A 22272-nucleotide genomic window follows, 5' to 3' on the forward strand; every position below is an offset into this window, starting at 1 on the left:
CGACATAGGTGATGATGATGATGATGATAAGCCAGCCAGCCAGCTAGCTAGCTACATGTAGGAGGAGGTAAGTAAGGTAGCTAGGTACTCGAGAGTATAGAAGACAAGACAAGATAACAAGTTTACCCAAGACAAGACATCGTATAGGGGCGATATCTGCGGTATGGAAAATCAATCCCAACTCTCTCTATCTCTCTCTCTCTTCCTTCCCGTTGGAGCTGTAAAATGATATGAGACACCTATGAGAGATAGGTGATGGGGTGTACAAAAACCATCATCTACCTACCTTACCTCACTGATACTAGCTACGGTATGTTGAAGGAGTAAAAGGTAAAGTAACTGGACACGAATGACAAAATTGACAATGTGACAATTTGTTTTTACTTCACTACCTAACTTGGTACATAAGATATCTACCTTACTCCCTGACCAGATATGGAGTGACACACGGTAGTTATTGGTTGTCTTTCATCTTTCATCACAAGCGTTTGGACTAGCATTTTTCTGGAGTCTATGACGACAACAGCAACAACAACAACACCAACACCAACAAGAACCGACAATGGTGCCAGCTACAATTGCTGCTTGCTTGCTGGGCACCATCACCACCCTACAGGCCATCATTTACCCAACCAAGAAAATGCCGAAGCCCCTCCTATGGGGTTCGCCTTGGTCTTGATGGTACCACTACTCGATCCCGTATTCTCCTTGGTATTCGCAGCTGTGACCTTCTCCGAGGAACCGCCACCACTACCACCATTGATCCTTCGGCCATCGTCAAAGAATCTGCTCTTGCTACCTTCTCCACTAGTGGTAGGAGTCGAAGTAAGAGCAATAGGAGGGCTAGCGGTACCAGAAACAGCAGTTGCGCTCGTCGTAGAAAAGGACCGAACAGCAGTCTTGGGTTTGAGGACTTTGATTCCGGTCTCTTTGCGCTGATATGCTACCTCTCGGTTTCGGCCGGCATTGGCCCAGTCGAGAATGCCTACCGACGGCGACGAAGAGGCTGTAGCGGATGATGCGGTACCTGGTCCATCACGACGCCAGCTAGACCATATCGCGGGAGTGCCAGCGGATTTCGCAGGTGTAGACATGGAAGCTCCTGCTTCGGACGATGTCTCTTCGCGTTCGGAGCTGGTGTTGAGCATGGCAAGGGAAGGTCGCGAGGACGTGGTAGATCGCGTATCGGGATCAGATCCGATGATACCAACAGCTCTATTGGCATCAATCGCGCCAGACTCTGCTGCCAGAGCTCCAGGAGGTCGGTACTTGCCGAGCGGCGGACTTGCTGCCGCCGATGAAATAGATGCCGTACTGCTGTCTCCACCAAGGCCATTGAGGTATGTAGCCCGCTCTGGAGTGACCTGCGTCTTTGCCGGAACGTTGCCGGACCAAGTCGAGCCGCTCGTCACATACAATGTATTGAATGCAGCCGCATTCTCAGGTCGCGAAAGGGGTATGCTCAACTTACTGCGCTCATCGTCGTACAGCGTCATGCTGTTCGATGAGAAGAGTATGTCCGCATTGTGCGCTCGAAGTACATCACTTCCGATGAAAATTTGTATTGCCTTGTCGTCGTTGTCCTGACCATCCTGCTCGATTACGCGAAACTCCACGCGTAATGAAGGCAGCTGCGGCGCAGGACTGCCAGATCTGGAGGACGCAGGATGTGGAACTGCCTCAGGGAAGTATATTGGTAGTTCTACTGTGCGGTAGCCATCCCCACTCGCTGCAATCACATTCTCGAACCCGAGTTTTCGTATTAGCCGAAGATCGAGGAACGACTTGTATGATCCAGTGCAAACTGCAGCATAGAGCAGTGCGTCGTGTTTGAAGTTTGTATTCATCCAGCACCGGATGACAGCAGGAACGGCGCCGAGCAACAAAAGTCCAGGAGCGAGACCGGGCATTTCCATCGGCGAGCGTAAGGAGTCCAAGCCATAGGCAGCAGTTTCCAGGTTGAGGCTACTGGCACGTCCCGATGCAGCTGATCTCATCGAATGCACCGAGCTAGCACGGCCCTCGGACTTGTGCGACGAAGTCCGCTCGGTCATCTGTAGCCCCCCTAATCCACTGTTAGTCCGAGAGAAGGAGTCCATGGAAGGTCGGGAGGAATGCGAAAAGTGATTCTGATTTGCACTTTCATCGAACCGCACGCTGTTCGCCCTGGAAGTGGCTCCCAGGGCTCTACTGCGAGGCTCCTCCTCGGCATCGAGATGAAGACTGCTCATCAGGTTATTGGCCTCGTCGTCGAAGTTGGCAAAGCGATCCGGAAGCGGTTGCTGAAGAGGTCCTGGAAGACTTCTCATCAGCTTTCATCATGACGCATATGATGAGCGGGAGATGACCTACCGTGCTGCGGTGTCCCGCTCAAAACACTCGGAAAAGGTGACTGAGTTCCCCATACGCTCTTCATCCGCGCATCGTCGTCCTGCTTCCGCTCCAGTCTTGCAATCCTCTCGGAATGTTCCGCCTGAATTTGCTGCACTCTGACAATATCCGTTTGTAATCGCCAGTGATCACTGCTGACCCCAGTGCTGGTATTGCTATTGGTTGTCGTGATGGTATTGAATGACGGTGTAAAAGACTGGCTTTGCGGATCCATCGCAGGATGGTGACCACATTCGACCTCCAAGCGTTGCTAGTACACAACCAAGTGTACCGTATGTTCTGGTCTTTTACTCTACTTCCACTCAGCCTCACTGGTTTCGGGTCTCTTCTTCTTCGTCTTTCTCTGGCACTGCCTCCCCGTCTCTTCCTTCGCTGGCAAACGGCTTGCGCCGCGATGCGCCGGGGTGTGCTACGCCACAGTTGTTCTCCAGTTACGATGATCCGAGGCGGTCGGTGGGGTGGGTTGCTTCGGGCAGCGCTGCTGGCGACAGGTCTGTTGCCGCTGCAGATGCGTGAGGAAGGAAGTGTGGTATGAAAGCGGCGGCGGCGTCGGCGGCGTTTCAAAGGATGGAAGAGCTCGTGGTAGGCAGCGACGAGGGCTAGAGCATCAGTCGTGGGCGATCGCGGAGGTGTGGCGGTGATGAGGTTCGTTGTTGGGATTTGGCGCAAACAGAGATTGTAATGTAAATGTTGATGGCAACCTAGACGTTTGGTTTGGTTTGGTTTGATTTGCGAGGGTCCAGAGAGGAAGTTCATGGAGTTAGGCGCTAGCAACTTCCCAAGAGACGCTAGTAGCATCGACTAGGCAGGTACCTCCTACTTAGGTACCTTAGATCATGTAGTCATGACACGCATATTCTCAAGACGATCTATGTCAATATACATGTCGAGAATGATAATGAGTCTGGGCTTTGGTTGATTGTAGGAAGTATGCGTGAGATGAAAACTAATTTCTCTGCCATGATGTTGGTCGACCTGAGACACCACGTGCTGAGAATTGCATATCATCCTTCAGGTGATACGGGCTGCGATGTGCTAGGTCGACGTGTATGGATTGAGAAGAGTATGCTACTGGGTTGCAACGCCATCGCTTATTATCCCCAGGTCCGTCCAACAGAATCATATTCTCATGCCTCATATCTCCACATCGTTGATTCATTCACGGCATGTCAACAAAACCTCATCCACCGGACCATGCTGTTGTGCCTTCCGATTGATGCTGATACTGTTTTGTGTACTGCGTGAGTTGCGTGCGTTTTGTACACTCCTAGGTCTCAATGATATCGAGGTTCCTGCCGCCCTCAGAGAAATACCAAAGACCAATGGCGGTGAGAGCCACTGCAAACGCGAACATGGACCCAGTAAGACTGCCACTGTTGTTAGCGAAACGCAGCGCATGATGAAAAGAGTTGCACCCACGCCGTCGAATAGTTGGTCGTGCCAACCTTTTGCGCAGCTTGCTCTGCAGCAGATGCCGCAGTCTCCTTTGCACTTTTCGCTTTCTTCTGGACGCGGTTGACCATTGGGTCAACATGCTTTTCTTTCGTCGGCGTCTCCGGAGGTGTAATTGGAGCGGCGGGACGATGATCTGCTTCTGAAAGTTGAACCTCTGGTACATTGTTGTCACGGTCGCAATGCTCCTCATCTTCAACCTCGACCACGGAATTCAGCTTTGGTGATGCAGCGGCAGATTTGGCAAGAGGAGAGGGGGAGGGCTGATGGTCTGAGGTCTCGTCTATGGCCAGCGCCTTCTTTGTGCGCGCGATGGAGTCAATAATACCCCTGTGGTCGGTCGGAAACTTTTCTAGCCCGGGATCGTTTGGATCCGCCTAAGATCGTTAGTTTGCAGTCCTTGACAGTGAGTCGAACGGAAATGATCTCAGTCTCGCTTACCTCTTCCGGGATCGAGTCTCCGCTGTGCTTTCTACCACGCAGCAAAGGCGATTTCTTGCTCAAAGTCTCGTGTTTCTGGTCATCGATGGCTGTACTCTTGTGGTGGAAAAGTGGTGACACATCCTCATGTGTTGGTATCGCAGTCTCGTGTCGTAAGAGTGGGCTGGGCGGCTCCTCCTCCTCCTCCTCCTCATCTTCCTCTTCCTCGGCGTCTTCCCGCGAAGCCTCTGGCACCAAAGATTCGTGCCTAAAGAAGGGCGCCTGGTGCTCCGCGTCAGGAGTGACGGGTCTGGCACTACTACGTTCGGCGTTGAGGAAGGGCGAAGCATCTGCTGCTTGATCATGACTTTCGTGTGGCATGAGAGGGGCGCCTTGGTCACCATGTACCGAGTCTGCCCGGTGCTCTTGCGAATGACCGGCCTTGACGGTAACCAGGTTGTTCTTGTTGCCCATGCCATCGTCCACCTGCGGCTTGGTATCATCGCAGATCCACCAGTCGCCTGGTCCGAGGCGCAGCTTGTACTGATATTCTCCCTCCTGCGCGTCGAATTTCTTGGTAAAAGTGTACTCGCCGCTGGCATTGCGAGTGCCTTCCATTTCTATCGGCTCCCATTGTGGGTCGCTCAGCGATGTTGCGATATACACAGGCGGCTGCAGGCCTGGAGAGCCGAACTTGATCGTGATTGGGGTGGTCATTATGGCGCCTCCAGGTGTGGCAGATCGACTGGGTGCCCTTGGAGGTCCGATCCACGACGGTCGCAGGCTCGCAAGAGGGCGGCGGAGTGCTTCGGTGAGTTTCGCTACAGGCGGTGCGACGACGGCATCGACGGCGGGTGGTGCGGGAATATGTGTGGCGGGGCTCTTCGTAGACATGTCAGTTATGAAGCTACGTGCTGTCGATAATGGAGTCGGTCGCTTGAGGGAGAGCGTCGACTGCTTGCGGTGATGCTGGTCGAGTGGAAACGCAGGGGAAGTCGAGCAAGTGCAGTGCGAGTAGGAGGTGTTTGCTTCTTGAACGTTGAAGGGGTCGATGTCGATGACATGTCATGCCGTTATCGTGATCAATGAATGGCTCACGTACCTACCTGCCTTACTGTGGTTGTGGGAGATATCACGCGAGCAGTAGCGGATTCACACGGCAGAGCTTCGAAGGCCTGATGGGGACGTTGCGGTTGATCGGTCAGTCGGTCTTGCCTCGCCAGTGGTGGATGGTACGAGTGTTGAACTTGGCAAGAGCAGGCAGTGGGGAGATGGACGCAGCGAGGGGACCAGCTAGGTGTAGGGTAGGTATGTAGGTCAGGTAGGTACCTGAGGTAAGTATTGTAGTCAGTCAAGACAGGTCCTGCTTCTTGCCTACCTTACTTGCCCAGTTAAGGTACCAGTCCCGTTGTGCTGGTGGCAGTCAGTGTCATTGTCATCGAGGCACCGACGCTCACAACCATGGAAATGGTCAGCCGTGCCTCAACAATCCAAGGATCCGTTGGGGTTCACTGCAGCTTTTTCCGTTCTACAGTATCTGGCCCTCGTACACCAGCGCCAAAAGCGCCTTCTCCAACTCTGCCATCACCGTGCAGCGCGAGCACGTGCTCTCTCCTCCATGCGCTGTGCGAGATTGTGCGTCTTGTATAATTCGGCCTTCATCGCTGATGGGGCCGTCCATGTTCAATGCGTGTGACGCGCTCCAGTGACGGTGACGTGGTACTGGAATGATGTGGGACTCCACATATTGTGGGTGAGAGTTGGAGCAACAGGCATTCTCGGGAGCCCTTTTGCCGTACGTGGCGTGGCGTGACGTGGCGCAAACTTTACTGCTGTGGCGTCGACTTTCACATGCAACTTTTTGCGAGTCCATCCCTACCTAGTCTAGTGTATACAGTAGGAGGTATAGCGAGGGAATACCCGTGCTTTCGCTTTTGATATCGTATGCTCTGGCGGCTCTGCAAAGCAAACTTGCAAGAACCCATGCGTACGGACACACGTCCGTTCAGCGGAATCGGCCACTTCACCCCTACAACCCACCACCAATGTGCGGGCCTGCTTGAGATGGCATCATTGGCCCTTCGGTCACCATCTGCGCGCCCTCGTCCTCTCTCCACAGCCCTTTCGCTGAACCTTCGCACACCCCATGAGAATCACTAGTCAATGGTAGCTCCTGGTAATGGATCTCCATGTCGAACCCTAACTGTCCATCTGCCTCCACCTTGTCATAGAAAAATGCGGTGACCCAGACTGGCTTGTTGTCTTGCAGCGTGCGCACGTGCCACATCACTAGAAGTAGGCAGAGGACAATAAATTAGTACATATCTCCTTAATGCGCACCCTTTTGCGAGCAACACCTGAATTTCAGCACATTTGGGGCACACATGCGCGTACCCCATTTGACTTACTGTACTCGTCTTTGGTTAAGCTCTCCCAAGCCTTGATGACCGATAAGCACTCGACGCGACGCACAAAATATGGTCTCTGATATCTCTACCAAGGCGAGTCAGTCACAGGTCCGCAAGCGTGTCTGAATATAGCACCTCGAACTGCTAAAAAGCCTACCTCTTGCAGACGCTCATAATCCGGGAGCAAATGCTCCGTAGTGTCCGAATCTGGCTGTGGCAGAGCTTGCGAGGGCGCGTGATAGTATTGTGTTGTGATTCCCGCCCGATCATTCAAATCATGATAGACATCATAACTCCCACCGAGGCCTTCACTACCATGAATTGTCTTCGAGTCCTTGCGGAGATAATCGAGAATGACGAGAAGGTGCGCGTCGGCAACAGCGTAGTTGATCACAAACCCATTATTTCTCAGTTCTGCTTCGGCCCGGTTTTGCTTCTGCACTGCAAAGAGCAGGTCGTGGTGGAACGTGTTTCGGAGAATGATTTTATCGTATCCTTGCGGAGCGATGATCGGAACGGGTGAGATGCAGAAGTGAAGAGCGTCGTATTCTACTTCATTCGTCACTGCCGTTGTGCGTCGACGATGGGCGGAGGACCTGTTGAGAAATTGCCGCAGCTCAAGGTCGGTGCAGGAGCCTTGAGGGTGGAGGGCCTGCTTGACGGTCGAACTGAAGGTGGTGCTGGTAAATGAGGATGTCGACAGCGCATTACGAGATCGCGCGCGTGTTACGTCGAGTCCGAAAGGCGCAGTCCGCGGCCATAGTCCCTCACTTGGCCACTGTCGGCAAGCTTTTGTTCTGCGCGGCATCGCGTTGCTTGTTCTCCTTGTAGCGATGTCGATGTATTGTAGTGTTGAGGGCACCAAAGGCAGGAAGGAAGTCTTCGGTTGGGCAGTGGGGTTTGCACTAGCGTCAAGTGAAGGGGAGTTTTCACTTCAGCACCTTACTTACCTATGAACACGAGTGCATACACGTAAAGGTGGAATCGGTAATAGGGTGCGATTCCGTGAATGGTCATTATCGCAACTTCCATGCGAAGTTCCAATGATGTGGTCTTAAGCATGCGCATCTTCATCCTCCTATTTGCAATGCCGTAGCTGCTACCTCTTTCTTGACGGACTCGTCATTCGGCAAATATATCCTCGCCACTCTGAGCAACCTTCGAGCTTGGGCGTCGTCGTTCAGTTCTCTGCACGCTACTGCAGTTCGGTAGTATATCTTACCAATCTGGGTAGCTGCAGGGAAAGCTGGAACGGCCTCCTCTTCAGGCGCAAGATCCATCCTGTCATCGATGCCCATGGCTTCTCTCAGCATGTCGATGCTTCGCATGCCCCAGTGACGGCACAGTTCCCATTCTTTCTGCTTCAAGTATACCGCACAGGTGTTTGCGACGAGTTGTACTCTTAACAAGAGGCGTTCGGTCTGTCCGTTCTTCCCAATGTACGGCTCCTCGCGCAAACTTCGTGCGAAGAATGCATCAGCATGAATGTATCGCTTTCGCCCCTTGATCACAACATGCATGGCCTTCCAGGCGTCATGATACAGATCAAGCGCGCTCTGATAGTTCTCCTTTGCCAGCTCAGCATTGCCCTCGAACTTCAGCCTCGTAGCTTCCCGCAAGCAGTGCTCGGCGGTCTGATGCGGCTCGGCCTGCAGCTTTCTCATCTCCTGCTCTATGCTCGGATATGGCTTGAGTTCTCCTACAAATGTGGTGCCCTCCTGGCATGACGCTCGGTTCAAGTTCTTAATCTGAGCGAAAGGGAGAAGCAACTTTCTCTGTAACGCCTTCGGCATTCGTTTCTGATCGTGGTCAGGGGCAAAGGGATCTCTCAACTCCAGCCTCATGCGCAGATGCTCGTTCAATCCCGAATGTGAGAGATCCGAATAGAACCTGCCAGCACAGAACACAGACGTCAGCCCATGATTCTCAGATCGATAGCATCATGATCCTCCGCCATCTTACCACATGGTCGTGAACTTGTCCAGATCATCAGCCAAGATGACGAATTTCTGCGTCTCCCAGCCCAGGCTTGAGTGCCCAGGCGCATCGATACTGATATTGAGACTGTGCCCACGAAAGTCCCCCGCTCTCTCCCTCGACACCAAGACTGGAACGTGCCCCTCGAGCTGTACATGTGATTGCGCTTCTGGCCATGGCGTTTCGATGCGAACGAAGACGTTGAGATCACGGAAGATCTTCCGAGCTTCGAGATAGATCTGACGGCTTGTCAGGAGGAGCTGGAGAGCAGGGTTGTAATCGTAGGTCGTGTATTCATCGGCATGGTCAATACGGCTCGCAGCGGGACTGAGGAGGAGTCGATACACTTCTTCCCTAATCTCCCCCGGCAAGGTGAGCAAGTGTCTTCGATCGGGTACTGTACCAGCCATTGCTGCCGATATTCGATCGAATGTTCAATCCTGCGATGTGGTGGACGTGCAACAGAGAGTGAGACTTTGGTAGGAGAAGCTCTAGCCGGGCAGGCCCGCGGGGTCCAAGTCTTGGCCCAAAAGCAAAAATGTCCCGCTCTCCATGACGCGATCTGTACTCCCTCCGAACAAGGACCTCTGTGTGTGTCTGTGTGACATCTCGTGCACTGCACACGTCTTTCTCGAAATGGACATACGTGTACCCTACATACATGTACTTGTGGACTGAAAGGGCACGTGACTCTGCCAAACAGCAAGTGAACAGAATACGCATCCAAGGCTCTCTTGAGCATGCCATTAGGACTACTCAAGCACCACGAACTTCAGGGGGCCGCTCTCGTGTGAACGAGAGAACGAGAGGGCGGACGAAGGCTACGGCAACATGCCATCTCATTAGCCGCTCTCCAGTGCTCGGCATCTTGTCTGCCTCATGTACTACTCCTTCGATCCTTCGGCGTTCGGGTTGTGAGGCTCACAATGAGTGACCGACTGACCGTGCCGGTGTCTCGGCCCCTCGTGCAGCCACGTCAGCGACACGAAATGCAGTGGTGGTGTTGGCTGTCCACCAAGAAGCTATCCACTTGGAGACCAGAGGTCTTTTTCCGTCCATCACTTGTGCTGCAGCCGCTGCGCCCACTTGCCATGCCTCAGACCTCGGATCTGGCGGCAGTACTTCTTTGCAGAGTTCCGGCCTCAGTCAGGAGGCGAAGATATACACGGTATATTTCTGAGTGGGCCTGCCAGTCGTATGGTAGTATCGGATGAGTAATTCTCTAGCCTGTCCATCTTGAATCTTTGCGCTGCGGGACTCTTTCTACCGACCGCGAGGATAGGCGAGCTCAGCCCCAACAATTCTTCATGCATGCTCCATGTGGGGTTTTGATGAATGTTGGAGAAAATATGGAGAGGCTCTCGCTTACAGTGGAGGGCCACGAGGGAGTACGGAACAGGGAACTGCAACCTTCTGGTGCGCCTTGCGACACCCAATGCTCACATGTCGTTTTATCACTGAAGATATAGAACAAATCCGAATATGCCAGCTGTTGAGCCGTTGCTACTGACGTTACTACATCAGGTACGATCGAAAGAATTGCATGTACACAGAAGTCGGGTAGCCACTGGAAATACCTCCTTCTGGATCCAACTCGATCCTTTCGGTCAAAACGGCCAGTGGCTTGATATGTATCCACTTCTGGTTGAGCATCGCGAGTCTCGTGTTCATTCTAGACGTCGCTTGAGCTCCACGAGTCTCGTGTCCATTCCAGACGTGGCTTGGGCTTTTGCACACCATCGCGGCCCACCAAGAGCCGTCGACGGCGTCGCCTGCTTCGAAGCGGCACGTGCCCCACGACGACGATGCAAATCACGGCAGTCACAGCTGGCCTGCAAGCTCAAGAACTTGTCTGCCAAGGCGGCGTTCGGTCAAAAGTTGACGATTTACAATGGAGTCGGGTCGGGCTGAAGGGTTGCATCGCATGATGGAGACGTGTGTAGTCATGCCATTGAGTGTCCTCGCGAGATTTACGCGGGACTGGCGAGCAGCAGTGAGGAAGTATTTAACCGCAAGCTCGCCCGCTGTGAGAGCCTCTGCACGACGTGAGCTGATATCCATCCTAGTGCATCATTACCTCGATCAGAAGATATGGTTTTATCATCAGAGAAGCTGCGCATCGCAGCTGCCTTCTTGGCATCACTTGCGCTGGTCAATGGCCAGAACCCCGTCTGGAACCACGAAGATTACACGACGAGTCCTCCAGTGTACCCGTCTCGTAAGTGTTGTACAACTCCCCTTGTATACATTCTAACGCGGCCAAAGCAAACATCACTGGAACAGGCTGGGAAAACGCATTGGAGAAAGCCAAAGCATGGGTTGCACAACTCAGCACAGAAGAGAAGTCTTTACTTGTTACTGGTACCGAAGGTCCTTGCGTTGGCAACATAGCTCCAATCTCTCGCCTGAACTTCACTGGTATCTGCCTCCAAGATGGCCCCCTGGCTATTCGACAAGCTACCTATGCTTCCGTCTTCCCAGCAGGCTTGACAGTTGCAGCTTCCTGGGACCGAGAACTCGCATACATTAGAGGCAATCAGATCGGCGAGGAATACAAGGGCAAAGGATCTCACGTCATTCTGGGACCAGTCTCAGGTCCTTTAGGCCGCAGTGGTTTGGGAGGAAGGAATTGTGAGAAATCCACGGCAGCATGTTCGAGAAACGAGTGCTGACAGACACTTGCAGGGGAGGGCTTCAGCCCCGACCCTTACTTGACTGGTGTGTTCATGTCGGAAACCATCAAAGGCCATCAAGACGTTGGTGTTCAAGCATGTGCCAAGTAAGTCGTGCGAAGATATCTCTCCTTTCCATTGCCGTTAAACCAGTCCAGCGTGCGGGAGGCGACGCTGACCGATCTTCCGCAGGCACTACATCGGCAATGAACAGGAAACGCAGCGCAATCCAGGCAGGAGTCCAAACAACCAGACTATCGAGGCTCTCTCGGCCAACATCGACGATCGTACTCTACACGAGTTGTACCTCTGGCCTTTCCAAGATGCAGTGCGCGCTGGTGTTGCAGCGGTCATGTGCTCGTACAATCGTTTGAACGGGAGCTACGCCTGTCAGAATAGCGAGTCGTTGAACGGCCACCTGAAAGAGCAGTTGGGATTCCAAGGATATGTCATGTCAGACTGGATGGCCACACATGCAGGATACCACGCTGCCGATGCGGGTCTGGACATGAACATGCCCGGAGGTATCGAATTCAGACAATCGGAGCCTTCTCTCTGGGGCGCCAATCTCACGACTTCGGTCAACAACGGGAGCTTCACTCTCAGCCGCCTCGATGATATGGCTCACCGCATCATGACACCGTACTTTTACCTCGGCCAGGACCAGGACTTCCCAGCTATTGACGCCAGCACTCCATCTACGCAGAAGACCTGGCCCGAGAGCACGTATCGATACAACTACACGTACGGCGAATCGAACGTCGATGTTCGAGCAGACCATAAGAAGCTCATCCGTCAACTCGGCGCTGCTGGGACAGTATTGTTAAAGAACGAAGGGGCGCTGCCGCTGAAATCACCCAAGAACATTGGCGTGTTCGGAAATGATGCCGCCGACATCACGGATGGTCTGTACTTTTCAAATCTCTTCTCAGTCGAAGGCTTTGAGCTTGGGGTCCTGCCTGTCGCCGGGGGCTCTGGCACTGGCAGACTCACATATACTGTCTCTCCTCTTGAAGCTATCAAGGCCAAGGTTGGCGACTCTGCTCTGGTGCAGTACGTTCTGAACAATGAGTTGATCGCATCGGGTGGCGCTTCCGATAAGTTGCTCCCTTCGCCACCTGATGTGTGTCTTGTATTCCTCAAGACCTGGGCATCCGAAGGATCCGACAGGACCAGCCTTCTCGTCGACTTCAATGGGACTGCTGTTGTTGACGCTATAGCAGCAGAATGTGCCAACACTGTCGTTATCACACACTCGAGTGGTCTGAATATTCTTCCTTTCGCAGATCACCCGAACGTTACTGCGATTTTGGCCGCACATTTGAGTGGACAAGAAGTCGGCAACTCCATCGTTGACGTACTATGGGGAGAGGTGAACCCAAGGTAAGTCCATCACAAGACCGATACGACGAGACTCGTCGACAATACGGCCGGATGACAACTATATGTACTAACGAATCTACAGCGGAAAATTGCCATACACGATTGCCAAAGATATCAATGACTATGATTTTGTACCGATCGTCAACAGCACGGAGCTGCTTGAGACCGAGGACGCCAACGCGTGGCAAGACGATTTTGAGGAACGTCTACTCATTGACTACCACCACTTTGACCAGTACAACATGTCAGTCCAGTACGAATTCGGATTCGGCCTATCCTACACGACCTTCAACATCACGGGCGCCGAGGTCACCAAACTTGTTGACGGCCCCATTTCCGCCTTACCAGCAGACGAGAAGATCGCTCCCGGCGGCAACCCAGCATTATTCGAAAAGCTCTACTCCGTCACCACCTCCGTTAGCAACACAGGAACTCTCGCTGGTGCAACCGTTCCCCAGCTCTATCTCGGCTTGCCACAAATCGCCAACTCGGCCATCACTCCCCCACGCGTTCTTCGCGGATTTGAGAAAGTCACTCTCCAACCCGGCCAGACCCAGGAGGTGACGTTTGAACTCACACGTCGTGACATTAGCCACTGGAGCGTCGAAGCGCAGCAGTGGGCCATTTCCACTGATGAAAGCATTACCGTGGGGGTGGGAAGCAGTTCCCGGGATATCGCTGCTACGAGTGACTTTACACCATCATCTGGTGCAGCGATTGGGTACAAGCCACGTAGAGTCTGAACTTTTTATCCTTCATAGCATCTTCCCAGCTGTTGGGGTAAACCGGCAGAGTAGTCGGTTGTGAGTTTAGTAGGGTTGGAAAGTGTCTTTTCTGATCATTTATTGGTCAGATGGTGCTGTTTTGAGTGTGTGATGGCAGGCATCTCCTCGAGCATGCCGTGTAGGGGCACCGTTGGACCTACAGGTACCTTAGGTACCTACCTCTGTCATTGTCATCATCATCATCAACAATACGGTCAATACCTACCTGCACATTACATGTACTCACTACACATTTCTCGGTAGACTTCGATGGATATGATAACGATGGAGCTCTTGCAGCATGAGCACGTGAACGATAATGAATCGAAAAGAGGGCCAAAAGAAAGAGAAAAAAAAGAAACAAATTCTGGAAATCATTCAATTTACAAAAACTTGTCCCCTCCCTCCAGCATTTCTTCATTTATTCCCAGATGGATTAATTGTCTTTTTCATCCCCAATAGAAAATTGCAAAATTGCGCTGAAAACGACAGTATATATACTGTACATCCTCGTGTTACACCAAGCTAGTTAGAACATAATAAAAAATTGGTCGCTACGTTGTGTTTGTGTTCTGCAATCCAGTAGCAGAAGCAAAAAGCAGAAGCAGAAGCAGAAGCAAAATGTCAGAACATTTTTGCTGCTACTGCTACTGCTGCTGCTGCTGCTGCCATTTTCCATTTTTCGTTCAGATTGGTATATAGCCATAGCCATAAAAATAGTAGTAATGATCATAATCATAATAATAGAAATTCCTCCTGAAAATAGAAAAGGGAAAAAGGAAAGGGAAAAAGGAAAAAGGAAAAAGGAAAAGGGAAAGAAAAATGGCAAGCGCCGCGCCCTATCCAAGACCGTTGATGGGAAACAAGTGAAAAAGTCATCGTCAATTTCCCAGTCATAATAATAAAATAAAAAAAAAATATATCCTCGTGGAGAAATGCCTCGCGGCGATGCAGGTCTTTGCTGTCCTCTCCCTTTCCCGTCACGCCTCAGATTTCTCTTCTCTTCTCTTCTCTCGTTCCTCTTTCCAATGGTTCGAATAAGCAAAGAAATAGAATAAAATGGAAATCCCAACCCCAAAATCCCCAAGAATTCTCTCATCATCATCATATCGTCAATTCGTTCTTTTCCCTTGTTTTTGTTTCTCTCTTTTTCTCTCTTTTTTTCTTTCGCTATTGCCAACCCGCTTCGCTCAAACACCATCCACAACGCCCATAAGCCCTCACAGTCCCTCGCTGACAATAACACACATAACTATCATGATGATGATGGTGATGGTGGTTATTATTGTTAGCGCAGCCATTCCCGTTATTCTTGACCATAATATTATTATTATTATGATTCAAAGATGCCTTGGACCGACGCCCACCACCACCGCCACCACCACCACCGAGTTGCCTCACCAATGGTTTCGGACACTGCTGCGTGACCAACCTCATCTGCACTTCAAATCCACTATCCACACTTCTCGGACTATTTCCTCCACTACTACTCAACGTCCCATCATCATCCGTCGTCGTCGTCATCGCCGTGCCACCACTACTAATCGTATCATAACTCGCCGCCGAGCCTCGTTTCCCGCCGCTGCTGCCACCGCTGCTGCCACCGCCACCGCCTCTTCTTCCCGTCCCAATTGCCACGGGAAGGCCTTGCACCGATGAGCCCGGACGTTGACCCGGTCCCATGCCGTCGTTGACGGAGAAGTTGCGACAGATCATGTAGCCCTTTTGCGCAGCGCCGTCGCGCGCGAGATTCTCCGAGGCGTAGGGGACTTCGGTCGAGTATTCGCGGTTGTTGACGCGGACTTTGCAGTGCCAGCCGGTGCGGGTGCGGTAGGGTTCGTAGTGAGGTTCGGGCCATTGACGGCGTTGGCAGACACCTAGAGATGAGGGGGAAGGTGTTGTTAGTTTTGATTCTTCTTTCTTTCTTTTCTTTCAATGAGTTCATTTAATATATATCGATATATTTTCTTTCTTGCGTTCCTTCCATATGGGGGAAAGGGCCAACGACATCATGCCTCGTTTATGCACTTCCCTCCCAAAATGGCATATCACTTTCACACACAAACACACACACATGGACTTACTCGACAGGTACATAGTGTAAAACATGTTTGGTTGGCTCCAATCAGAAGGGGAACGATTACGGCTTCGCGTGGCGGTAGGGATTCGGTACTAGTGTTGACTGGTTTCGGCGGGATGTTCGACTTGTTCTAGGCGGACGGCAGGCGGCAAGATGCTTAAAGCGTTCTTCTGCTGCTGCTGTTCACTCTTTCTATGGTCGCACTACAGTCGGAGATCCGGTACAATGAAGAAACGCCAGCGCGAGCCACGGTAGGAGTGATGACAAGCGGTATAGTTGGGGGAGGGAGGGGGAGGGGGGCCCTGTTGATGTGGTGGTGGTGATGGTGGTGGTGGTGGGTAGGGCTAGAGAAGTAGAAAGTGAAGAAGATCCTTTATTATGTGAGTGGCCAAAAGCATACACATGCACGATAATTGATCAAGAAACGTGGGTGTGCATATATGCTTGCGCTGCTCCCTCTCCCTCTTTCTCCCTCTCTTTCTCTGTGCGCGCGCACAACGATATGAAACGTGAAAGATAAATAGAAAGAAAAGAGTAGTAGTACCTACTAGGAGGTAATAGCCCACCTGACGGACGACAATCGGTACCGGTAAAGAGGAACCACGCAGCCCAAGAATGCGGACATGGCCAGCAGGCGAGATGAACAGCTGCAATGCTGCTCGAAGGCTACCCGGAAGCCCAGGACCCATAACTGATGTGCTGGCGTACCTTTTGACCAGAGGATTCTGACCATCGACCGCGCGGAGAGCATGAGCTCGGCAAGTACACAGCAACAGCGACATCTACGTGCAGATCGAATGCACGGACCATTGGGTTGTCCATGCGTCAGGTACGGCCGGATGAATGACCAGGAATGAGAGTGTGTGTGAGAGAGAGCAGCTCGTGATGGACAAGGCAATGCAATGAGAATCTGAAGGACATGCCATTATGTCGTGCATGCTGATGAAGAAAGGCGCACAGCTAGAACTACCACGCATTCGATAGCGCCAGCGCGCGCGAGGTCCAGGATCGCGAAGCACGGCAACGAGCCCACTACTGCAGAGCGTGCCCCCGTCGAAACTGTAGATCCTGGTGCCATCCACGCCGTGCACTGACTGTGTCTGTTCCAGGCTGTTGATCCGGGAGACCTATAGGAAGGAAGCAGGAGGAGGAAGCACCAAGGACGAGGCCTCTCTTCCAGCGCCCTCAAGCTCATGCTGATACTGTAGCAGTCTCCCCAGGGCACTCCACACATCGGACCATGGGAGGCAGAAACCCTAGTGGCTAGAATTGCGGCGTATAAAAGGCTGCAAAACAGCCTCAGGCAGGGAGGGGAGAAGAGAAGGGGAGAGATGCTGCTGCTGCTGCTGCTGCTGATGATGATGATGGCGTGGGCCAGATGCTAGCTGCAGGCCGTGCAACTAGACACATGCGTGCCGAGACCTGCGTGCAGGCAGTCTTGTGGAGCCGAATAATGGGGCCTGCTCGATTATTGGGGAACCGCGGCGGTCGATGTGTTGTCACTTGGGTACCATAGCTCCCGTCATGATTCTTGTTGGAGCTGCAGCCAGCTGCCATCTACTAAAACGACCAGAGCCCGACGTGCCAAAGGGTGCTGGAGTGATATCTCAAAGCTTGATCATCGCCCCCATGCAAGACGAACCGATGCTGCTGTGAATGCGGCGCCATTGAGGTTGGGACAAGCAGTAGCAGCGCCTCTGTGCAGCGGTCCCGCGACTACGGCTGATAGAGGTACTGTAGCACGACGAGCGCCACAACCATGGCGAGCGGCACGACCACGAGAAGCCATGCAGATTTGTGTTCCACGACGGGGTTCGGCCTTTTGGCAGCAGCGCCCCAGCAGCACCACAGTAACAATAATAACAACCGTGATAGTTTTACCTGGTGAATGCTGTCGAAAGCAGGGTCAGCTCGACCACCTCACACTAACAGCACTGAGCGAGTGGGCCGCGATGCGTCGCCAGGCATACTGGATCCTGTGATTCCTGTCGCTGCAACAAGTCAATGCTTGCTGGTGCATGAACTTTGCGGCTTTGTGGCATGCGCTTATTCGCTGGCCGACTGCTAGTTCGACTTACTGCAAGGCTCGCGGCTGGAAATGCACGTCAACGCGAAGCGCTCGATCAGCGCGGAGCGAGAATGATCAGAATCCATCATCACTCTCCAGTTGGTGATGGAAGAATGAGAGGCTGTGCGATGCGGCGGGTCGTGTCTTTTCGCAGGACTCTTACGCAAAGATGGCACGAAAAGATGGCGTTGGATGACAGGTGTAGAGGAGGCACGTCGCGATCATCATGCCTCCTCCGGTCCTACCTCCCACCTCCCCTCCATTCGCAGCAGCAGCGCTCCATCATAACATGCCGTATGGTCACGGTGGCGATCAGTCGCCCGCGCTTCCATCGGTCTGTGGTGGCCTGATGATCACGGATGTTTGTTTGTGATTGAGCATCCGTCGCTTGAGGCGCCTATACCGCTGTTCCGAGGTGCGTCGTGCACCCCGGTGTCATGCACGGTGAGGCGGTGAGTTCCGCTCTGCCCTCAGCACAGCTCGAAGTAGTTTCCAGCCCTGAGCTTGCCCGACATGGAGGTAGTTCTATAGCACCTGTTTGCTCTGCAAGGTCGCAGGCCAACCGTCTGGGAGATGGAATCATGGATATCAGGCAGTATATGGCATGTGGGAGCGTATGGAGTATGGACAAGACGTACCAATTTGGATGTTGGGGTAAAATAGTTGGGGACATCAACGATGCCAGGTGGTCAGGCAATTCTCACGCTCGGGCTACTGTAGAACGAGATCCTGGAGTGCCAAAGTACCAATACGCTCGCCCATTTTGGTGCCGAGTCTGAGGCGGGCAGTCCCCATCCCAATGATCCCATTCTGCCCGACCTCGAAGCGAGAGCGACACCGACACCTGCTGAGACAGCTGCTGAGACACCTCCTGAGGCACCCACAGCACCGAGAGGATGAAACGGGTAGACAGGTTTTGCTACGTAAGGGGGAAGAGGTACCACTACCTCCATCACCACCACCACGACCACCACTACCACCACCACCACCACGACGCAAAGCACGCGTCTTTACGGCACCATCTCTCGGCGCGGTGCTCGGTGCGACGGCTCTCTCTCTATCTCTCTCTCCCTCTCTCTCTCCAAGCTCTCCAAGCTCTCCAAGCAACACCCATACCCACACCCACACCCATTCCTACTACGTACATACTGCCTTACTCATTTCTGCTCCACTTTGCTGGCGGTGAGCTAGACAGACCGGGAAGAGCTCATTGGGGCTCGTTTAGCTAGCTAGTAGGAGATAGTCAATTGCGTGCTCGAGAGGTTGGCCATGGGGCTTTTCGGTTGCTGTCGGGATGTTCTCTTCACTTCTCTTACCTGACCCCTGACTCTTCATCACGTCACATCACATTACCTCCTACGACCCGGTCGCGCAAGCAAGCAACCACTGCAGGGTCCACCATCTCAGCGACATCCGCGTCTTCCTCCTGCTCGATTCTCGACAAGCCGAATTACTGCCTCCCCTCCTCCTACACCGCAGTGTCTCGAAAACCATCAAGAGTGCGTGTGGCTTACTCAAAGATGCCTATCCAACGAATCACATACTTCAAAGTGATCGACGATGGCCATTTTGCGACCCTGTTCGACGCCTATCGTACCTTGAAGAAGGACAATCAAAAGGTCCCGATCTTACGCGCCCTCTGTGCATGCTTACATCTGCGCTGACGTGGAACATAGGATGGCAAGCCTTACATTCTCGAAATCAGTGGATACCAACCCATTCCTGATGCTCGCAATCAAGGCTACAATTTCGTCAGCATGTCCAAGTTCAAAGACCTCGAAGATATGAAGTTCTACGATAATGAGTGCCCAGCTCATGGTGCTTTGAAGGCTTTGAATGTGGGTAAGGTCGACCCGCCGGTTATGACGACCTACTTCGAGGTGCCATGAGACTTTCTACTGCTCAACACACGCGAAGCTGCTCGAAATCTCGTGGTCGTGGAAACAGACAATAGCGTGGCTTTTCATCAGGCAACACGCGTAGCTACACGGCATAGAGATCCATTCTTCACTGTATACAGCTGATTCATTACTTCATACGCGATGTTTGCGAATCACCGTCCAGCAGTGCCACTTCGGATGATTGCTGTCGATGGGACGAGGCGATCGAGATCCGCATGGTATGGGTGCTCGTCACAGCGACAGAACCCGAGCAATTCGTCTAATCCGAGCTTCAGTATAGCATCGCAAAGCAGTGAGTTGTTCACGCCATCCGCATTCTTTTCACGACTTACGAGTGCGACATCCTGCTCGCTAAAGATGGGTTTTGGTTGGAGATCTGCATAGTCCGGACATCGTCCCAGCAATCGTGCGAAGACAGCGACGCACAGCGTCGATGAGACACACCGGATAGACTGCAATTTCTTTCCTCTGTCGACAAACGACAGGAAAATGTGTATCCCTTTTAAGTCACGTATCGGAAGGCGGGTCCATATCCCGATTGGCTGGTGGGCTGCCAAATTTTGGTTCTGACAACGCCCACAATCTTGACAGAGCCGAAGTTTCTCTTCTCTTCGCGACCAGTCTTGCAGCAGTCTTGCAGTCTTGCAGCAGTCTTGCAGTCTTGCAGCAGTCCTTCAGGCATTTCTTCAGACATTCCCGACGGCACCAAAACTGGTGAACAGCAAACACCACTTGCATGATGGGATAACTTTGCTTGTGTCATGGCAGCCCTCGCGGTCATCGCTGCCGGATATCAAAAGGACTCGGTAGCAAGTGGGCACTTGATTGCAGAGGATATTGGGATGTTCATTACAACAATGGGCAATTACCATTTCCTTGTTACTGCTGAGATAACGTTGAAACCGTTGCTAAGGCACTCTCGGTTTGTCTATCAATTGCGCCTGGGGCTATTGCAGCCCGTGCAGCACAACTCCGCGGCCCTCCTGCTTGGCTGCGCTATTGTTCTTCCCGACAGCACCCTATAATAGCCTCAAGTAAACTCGGCAATGCCACATTGAATAGAGGAGACGAAACAACACGGAAGCTAGTCTTCAGCATATCAATCCACAAAGCTTGGCGCGTCGAGATATCAAGAGGCAACACAGATTGAGTGGCGCAAACCCCCCATCTCATTGGACAGCCGCTGCCCTGAGCGTCTACAACAGGAAGATGTGATCCTACATCCATCCACATGGCAGCCGTGGCACCACAGAATCCGAACGCCCTTTAGTGCGATACATGTAGTTGATCAGCGGGCACAAGTCTTGGCTTCATGCAGGTACTGAGATGAACCAGAAAGTCTTCCAACGTGTGTACCTGTCCTGTCAACATGTACCCCTACCTCAGGTATATGTAATAAAGGTAGGGAGTCATATACAAACAGGTCGGCTCCTGCTATTCAGTCTGCTTTTTCTTCACGCAAACCACCACATTCGTTTTGAGAGAGGAGTCCCGCGAGTCTGTCTTGCTTCTTCACAACACATACCACCGCCCCCCCCTGCACCTGCACCAGCAACAGGAATAATTGAATATTGTCTCCACTCTTTACTACTACTAATACTCGAGCAACTATGCGTTACCAACTCGTTGTCGTCGTAGCCGCTGCGACTGCAGTGTATGCTGCTGAGCCGGCAGGCTATCTGCCACCAGCTCCTCCGGCATACGCACCGCCCGCACCAGTGTACTCGTCTGTTCCTTACTACAAGGTATGTATCTCTTTGCACTCTTCGAACCCACTGGATGTGACGAGCTCAGAAATCACGTCTTCTTCTTCTTTCTCTTCGCAGCGACCAATGAAAGCTACCTACCAAACACATGACTGACAGTCTCGCAGAACGAGACCAGCACCGCACCACCTCATCCTACTTATGCGAGCGAGGCTCCAAAGCCATCAGTGCACGACCCAAAGCCGACGGGCTATGAGCCAAAGGGTAAGACTCACTGCAATCACTAGTAGCAAGACATCTTGAATGTAATGTCACTAACTTGTTCAATAGGTAAACCAAAGCCAAAGCCAAAAGCTTGTCCAGGTATGTTAACAGTGATTCACATTCGGCTTTAGAAGCAATGCTAACTCGTGCAACAGCCAAGGGCCCCAAGCCACCGTAAGTCTCAAAGCCACCGCAAGGCATTCTCTGATCTTCTGATGTCAATTGGCTCTTTTGCGCTAGCCAAGCGCGGGAGCTTCAAACATGAACCTATTGTCACACATTCACTGACCGGAAGCGTTTCTCTTCAGACATTATGGCCCACCAGTTCCAGAGCACCCAGGTAAGCCTTTTCTTGTCAATAAATCGAGGTCTGCATGTCCTAATGTCTTGCAGAAGATCCAAAGGAGCCGCCGAAGGCTCCCGAGTACGGGCCAGAGCCACCAAAGGCCCCTGAGTACAGCGAGCCACCGAAGGCTCCTGAGTACAGTGAGCCACCGAAGGCTCCCGGGTACGGCCCAGAGCCACCAAAGGCCCCTGAGTACAGCGAGCCGCCAAAGGCCCCTGAGTACAGCGAGCCACCGAAAGCTCCCGGGTACGGCCCAGAGCCGCCAAAGGCTCCTGAGTACAGCGAGCCACCAAAGGCCCCTGAGTCCAGCGAGCCACCGAAGGCTCCCGGGTACGGCCCAGAGCCGCCAAAGGCCCCTGAGTACAGCGAGCCACCGAAGGCTCCCGGGTACGGCCCAGAGCCGCCAAAGGCCCCTGAGTACAGCGAGCCACCGAAGGCTC

At 52.7% G+C, this 22272-nt stretch overlaps 10 protein-coding genes across 10 annotated transcripts; 4 read left to right on the top strand and 6 right to left on the bottom strand.

Annotated features, from left to right (window-relative positions):
• Positions 1–362: 362 nt before the first annotated feature.
• Positions 363–3084, bottom strand: SEPMUDRAFT_148487 (uncharacterized protein). The gene is made up of 2 exons (XM_016904949.1): positions 2353–3084; positions 363–2293 (listed from the first exon to the last, which is right to left on the bottom strand). Exons 1-2 carry the CDS (start codon positions 2603–2605, stop codon positions 621–623), a joined length of 1926 nt encoding a protein of 641 aa, XP_016761219.1. The 5' UTR covers positions 2606–3084; the 3' UTR covers positions 363–620.
• A 243-nt stretch (positions 3085–3327) lies between these two features.
• SEPMUDRAFT_124959 (uncharacterized protein) lies at positions 3328–5956 on the bottom strand. Its single transcript, XM_016901943.1, has 4 exons — positions 5370–5956; positions 4285–5145; positions 3811–4220; positions 3328–3758 (listed from the first exon to the last, which is right to left on the bottom strand). Exons 2-4 carry the CDS (start codon positions 4978–4980, stop codon positions 3659–3661), a joined length of 1206 nt encoding a protein of 401 aa, XP_016761220.1. The 5' UTR covers positions 4981–5145; positions 5370–5956; the 3' UTR covers positions 3328–3658.
• Positions 5957–6292: 336 nt separating this feature from the next.
• SEPMUDRAFT_132470 (uncharacterized protein) lies at positions 6293–7479 on the bottom strand (the record flags this gene model as incomplete). Its single annotated transcript, XM_016902497.1, has 3 exons — positions 6293–6552; positions 6672–6756; positions 6829–7479. 3 exons carry the CDS (start codon positions 7477–7479, stop codon positions 6293–6295), a joined length of 996 nt encoding a protein of 331 aa, XP_016761221.1.
• A 114-nt stretch (positions 7480–7593) lies between these two features.
• SEPMUDRAFT_63701 (uncharacterized protein) lies at positions 7594–9058 on the bottom strand (the record flags this gene model as incomplete). Its single annotated transcript, XM_016909649.1, has 2 exons — positions 7594–8561; positions 8634–9058. 2 exons carry the CDS (start codon positions 9056–9058, stop codon positions 7742–7744), a joined length of 1245 nt encoding a protein of 414 aa, XP_016761222.1. The 3' UTR covers positions 7594–7741.
• Positions 9059–10739: 1681 nt separating this feature from the next.
• Positions 10740–13446, top strand: SEPMUDRAFT_42505 (glycoside hydrolase family 3 protein; the record flags this gene model as incomplete). Its single annotated transcript, XM_016908872.1, has 5 exons — positions 10740–10866; positions 10914–11279; positions 11334–11427; positions 11513–12703; positions 12786–13446. The coding sequence occupies 5 exons, from the start codon at positions 10740–10742 to the stop codon at positions 13444–13446; spliced, it is 2439 nt and encodes an 812-aa protein (XP_016761223.1).
• A 909-nt stretch (positions 13447–14355) lies between these two features.
• Positions 14356–15820, bottom strand: SEPMUDRAFT_148488 (uncharacterized protein). Its single transcript, XM_016904950.1, has 2 exons — positions 15552–15820; positions 14356–15344 (listed from the first exon to the last, which is right to left on the bottom strand). The coding sequence occupies exons 1-2, from the start codon at positions 15574–15576 to the stop codon at positions 14638–14640; spliced, it is 732 nt and encodes a 243-aa protein (XP_016761224.1). The 5' UTR covers positions 15577–15820; the 3' UTR covers positions 14356–14637.
• A 1486-nt stretch (positions 15821–17306) lies between these two features.
• On the top strand, positions 17307–17690 carry SEPMUDRAFT_116167 (uncharacterized protein; the record flags this gene model as incomplete). The annotated part of the gene is made up of 3 exons (XM_016901234.1): positions 17307–17397; positions 17452–17561; positions 17616–17690. The coding sequence occupies 3 exons, from the start codon at positions 17307–17309 to the stop codon at positions 17688–17690; spliced, it is 276 nt and encodes a 91-aa protein (XP_016761225.1).
• Positions 17691–17904: 214 nt separating this feature from the next.
• Positions 17905–18515, top strand: SEPMUDRAFT_116168 (uncharacterized protein; the record flags this gene model as incomplete). Its single annotated transcript, XM_016901235.1, has 3 exons — positions 17905–17976; positions 18173–18277; positions 18336–18515. 3 exons carry the CDS (start codon positions 17905–17907, stop codon positions 18513–18515), a joined length of 357 nt encoding a protein of 118 aa, XP_016761226.1.
• A 522-nt stretch (positions 18516–19037) lies between these two features.
• SEPMUDRAFT_148489 (uncharacterized protein) lies at positions 19038–19822 on the top strand. Its single transcript, XM_016904951.1, has 2 exons — positions 19038–19234; positions 19292–19822. Exons 1-2 carry the CDS (start codon positions 19136–19138, stop codon positions 19502–19504), a joined length of 312 nt encoding a protein of 103 aa, XP_016761227.1. The 5' UTR covers positions 19038–19135; the 3' UTR covers positions 19505–19822.
• SEPMUDRAFT_116170 (uncharacterized protein) lies at positions 19669–20297 on the bottom strand (the record flags this gene model as incomplete). Its single annotated transcript, XM_016901236.1, has 2 exons — positions 19669–19968; positions 20028–20297. 2 exons carry the CDS (start codon positions 20295–20297, stop codon positions 19669–19671), a joined length of 570 nt encoding a protein of 189 aa, XP_016761228.1.
• Positions 20298–22272: the final 1975 nt, after the last annotated feature.

Source organism: Sphaerulina musiva (assembly GCF_000320565.1).
Source record: "Sphaerulina musiva SO2202 unplaced genomic scaffold SEPMUscaffold_4, whole genome shotgun sequence".
Lineage (NCBI taxonomy): Eukaryota > Fungi > Ascomycota > Dothideomycetes > Mycosphaerellales > Mycosphaerellaceae > Sphaerulina > Sphaerulina musiva.

Excerpts from the sequence above, each read along its gene's own strand:
- SEPMUDRAFT_148487 (XM_016904949.1), bottom strand. The coding sequence starts at position 2,605 with ATGGATCCGCAAAGCCAGTCTTTTACACCGTCATTCAATACCATCACG. Across the intron at positions 2,294-2,352 it reads GAGCGGGACACCGCAGCACG|GACCTCTTCAGCAACCGCTT; the intron begins GTAGGTCATCTC and ends GAAGTCTTCCAG.
- SEPMUDRAFT_124959 (XM_016901943.1), bottom strand. The coding sequence starts at position 4,980 with ATGACCACCCCAATCACGATCAAGTTCGGCTCTCCAGGCCTGCAGCCG. Across the intron at positions 4,221-4,284 it reads GAGACTCGATCCCGGAAGAG|GCGGATCCAAACGATCCCGG; the intron begins GTAAGCGAGACT and ends TAACGATCTTAG. Across the intron at positions 3,759-3,810 it reads ACGACCAACTATTCGACGGC|TCTTACTGGGTCCATGTTCG; the intron begins GTGGGTGCAACT and ends CAACAGTGGCAG.
- SEPMUDRAFT_148488 (XM_016904950.1), bottom strand. The coding sequence starts at position 15,576 with ATGTTTTACACTATGTACCTGTCGA. Across the intron at positions 15,345-15,551 it reads TTACACTATGTACCTGTCGA|GTGTCTGCCAACGCCGTCAA; the intron begins GTAAGTCCATGT and ends CCTCATCTCTAG.
- SEPMUDRAFT_148489 (XM_016904951.1), top strand. The coding sequence starts at position 19,136 with ATGCCTATCCAACGAATCACATACTTCAAAGTGATCGACGATGGCCAT. Across the intron at positions 19,235-19,291 it reads TGAAGAAGGACAATCAAAAG|GATGGCAAGCCTTACATTCT; the intron begins GTCCCGATCTTA and ends CGTGGAACATAG.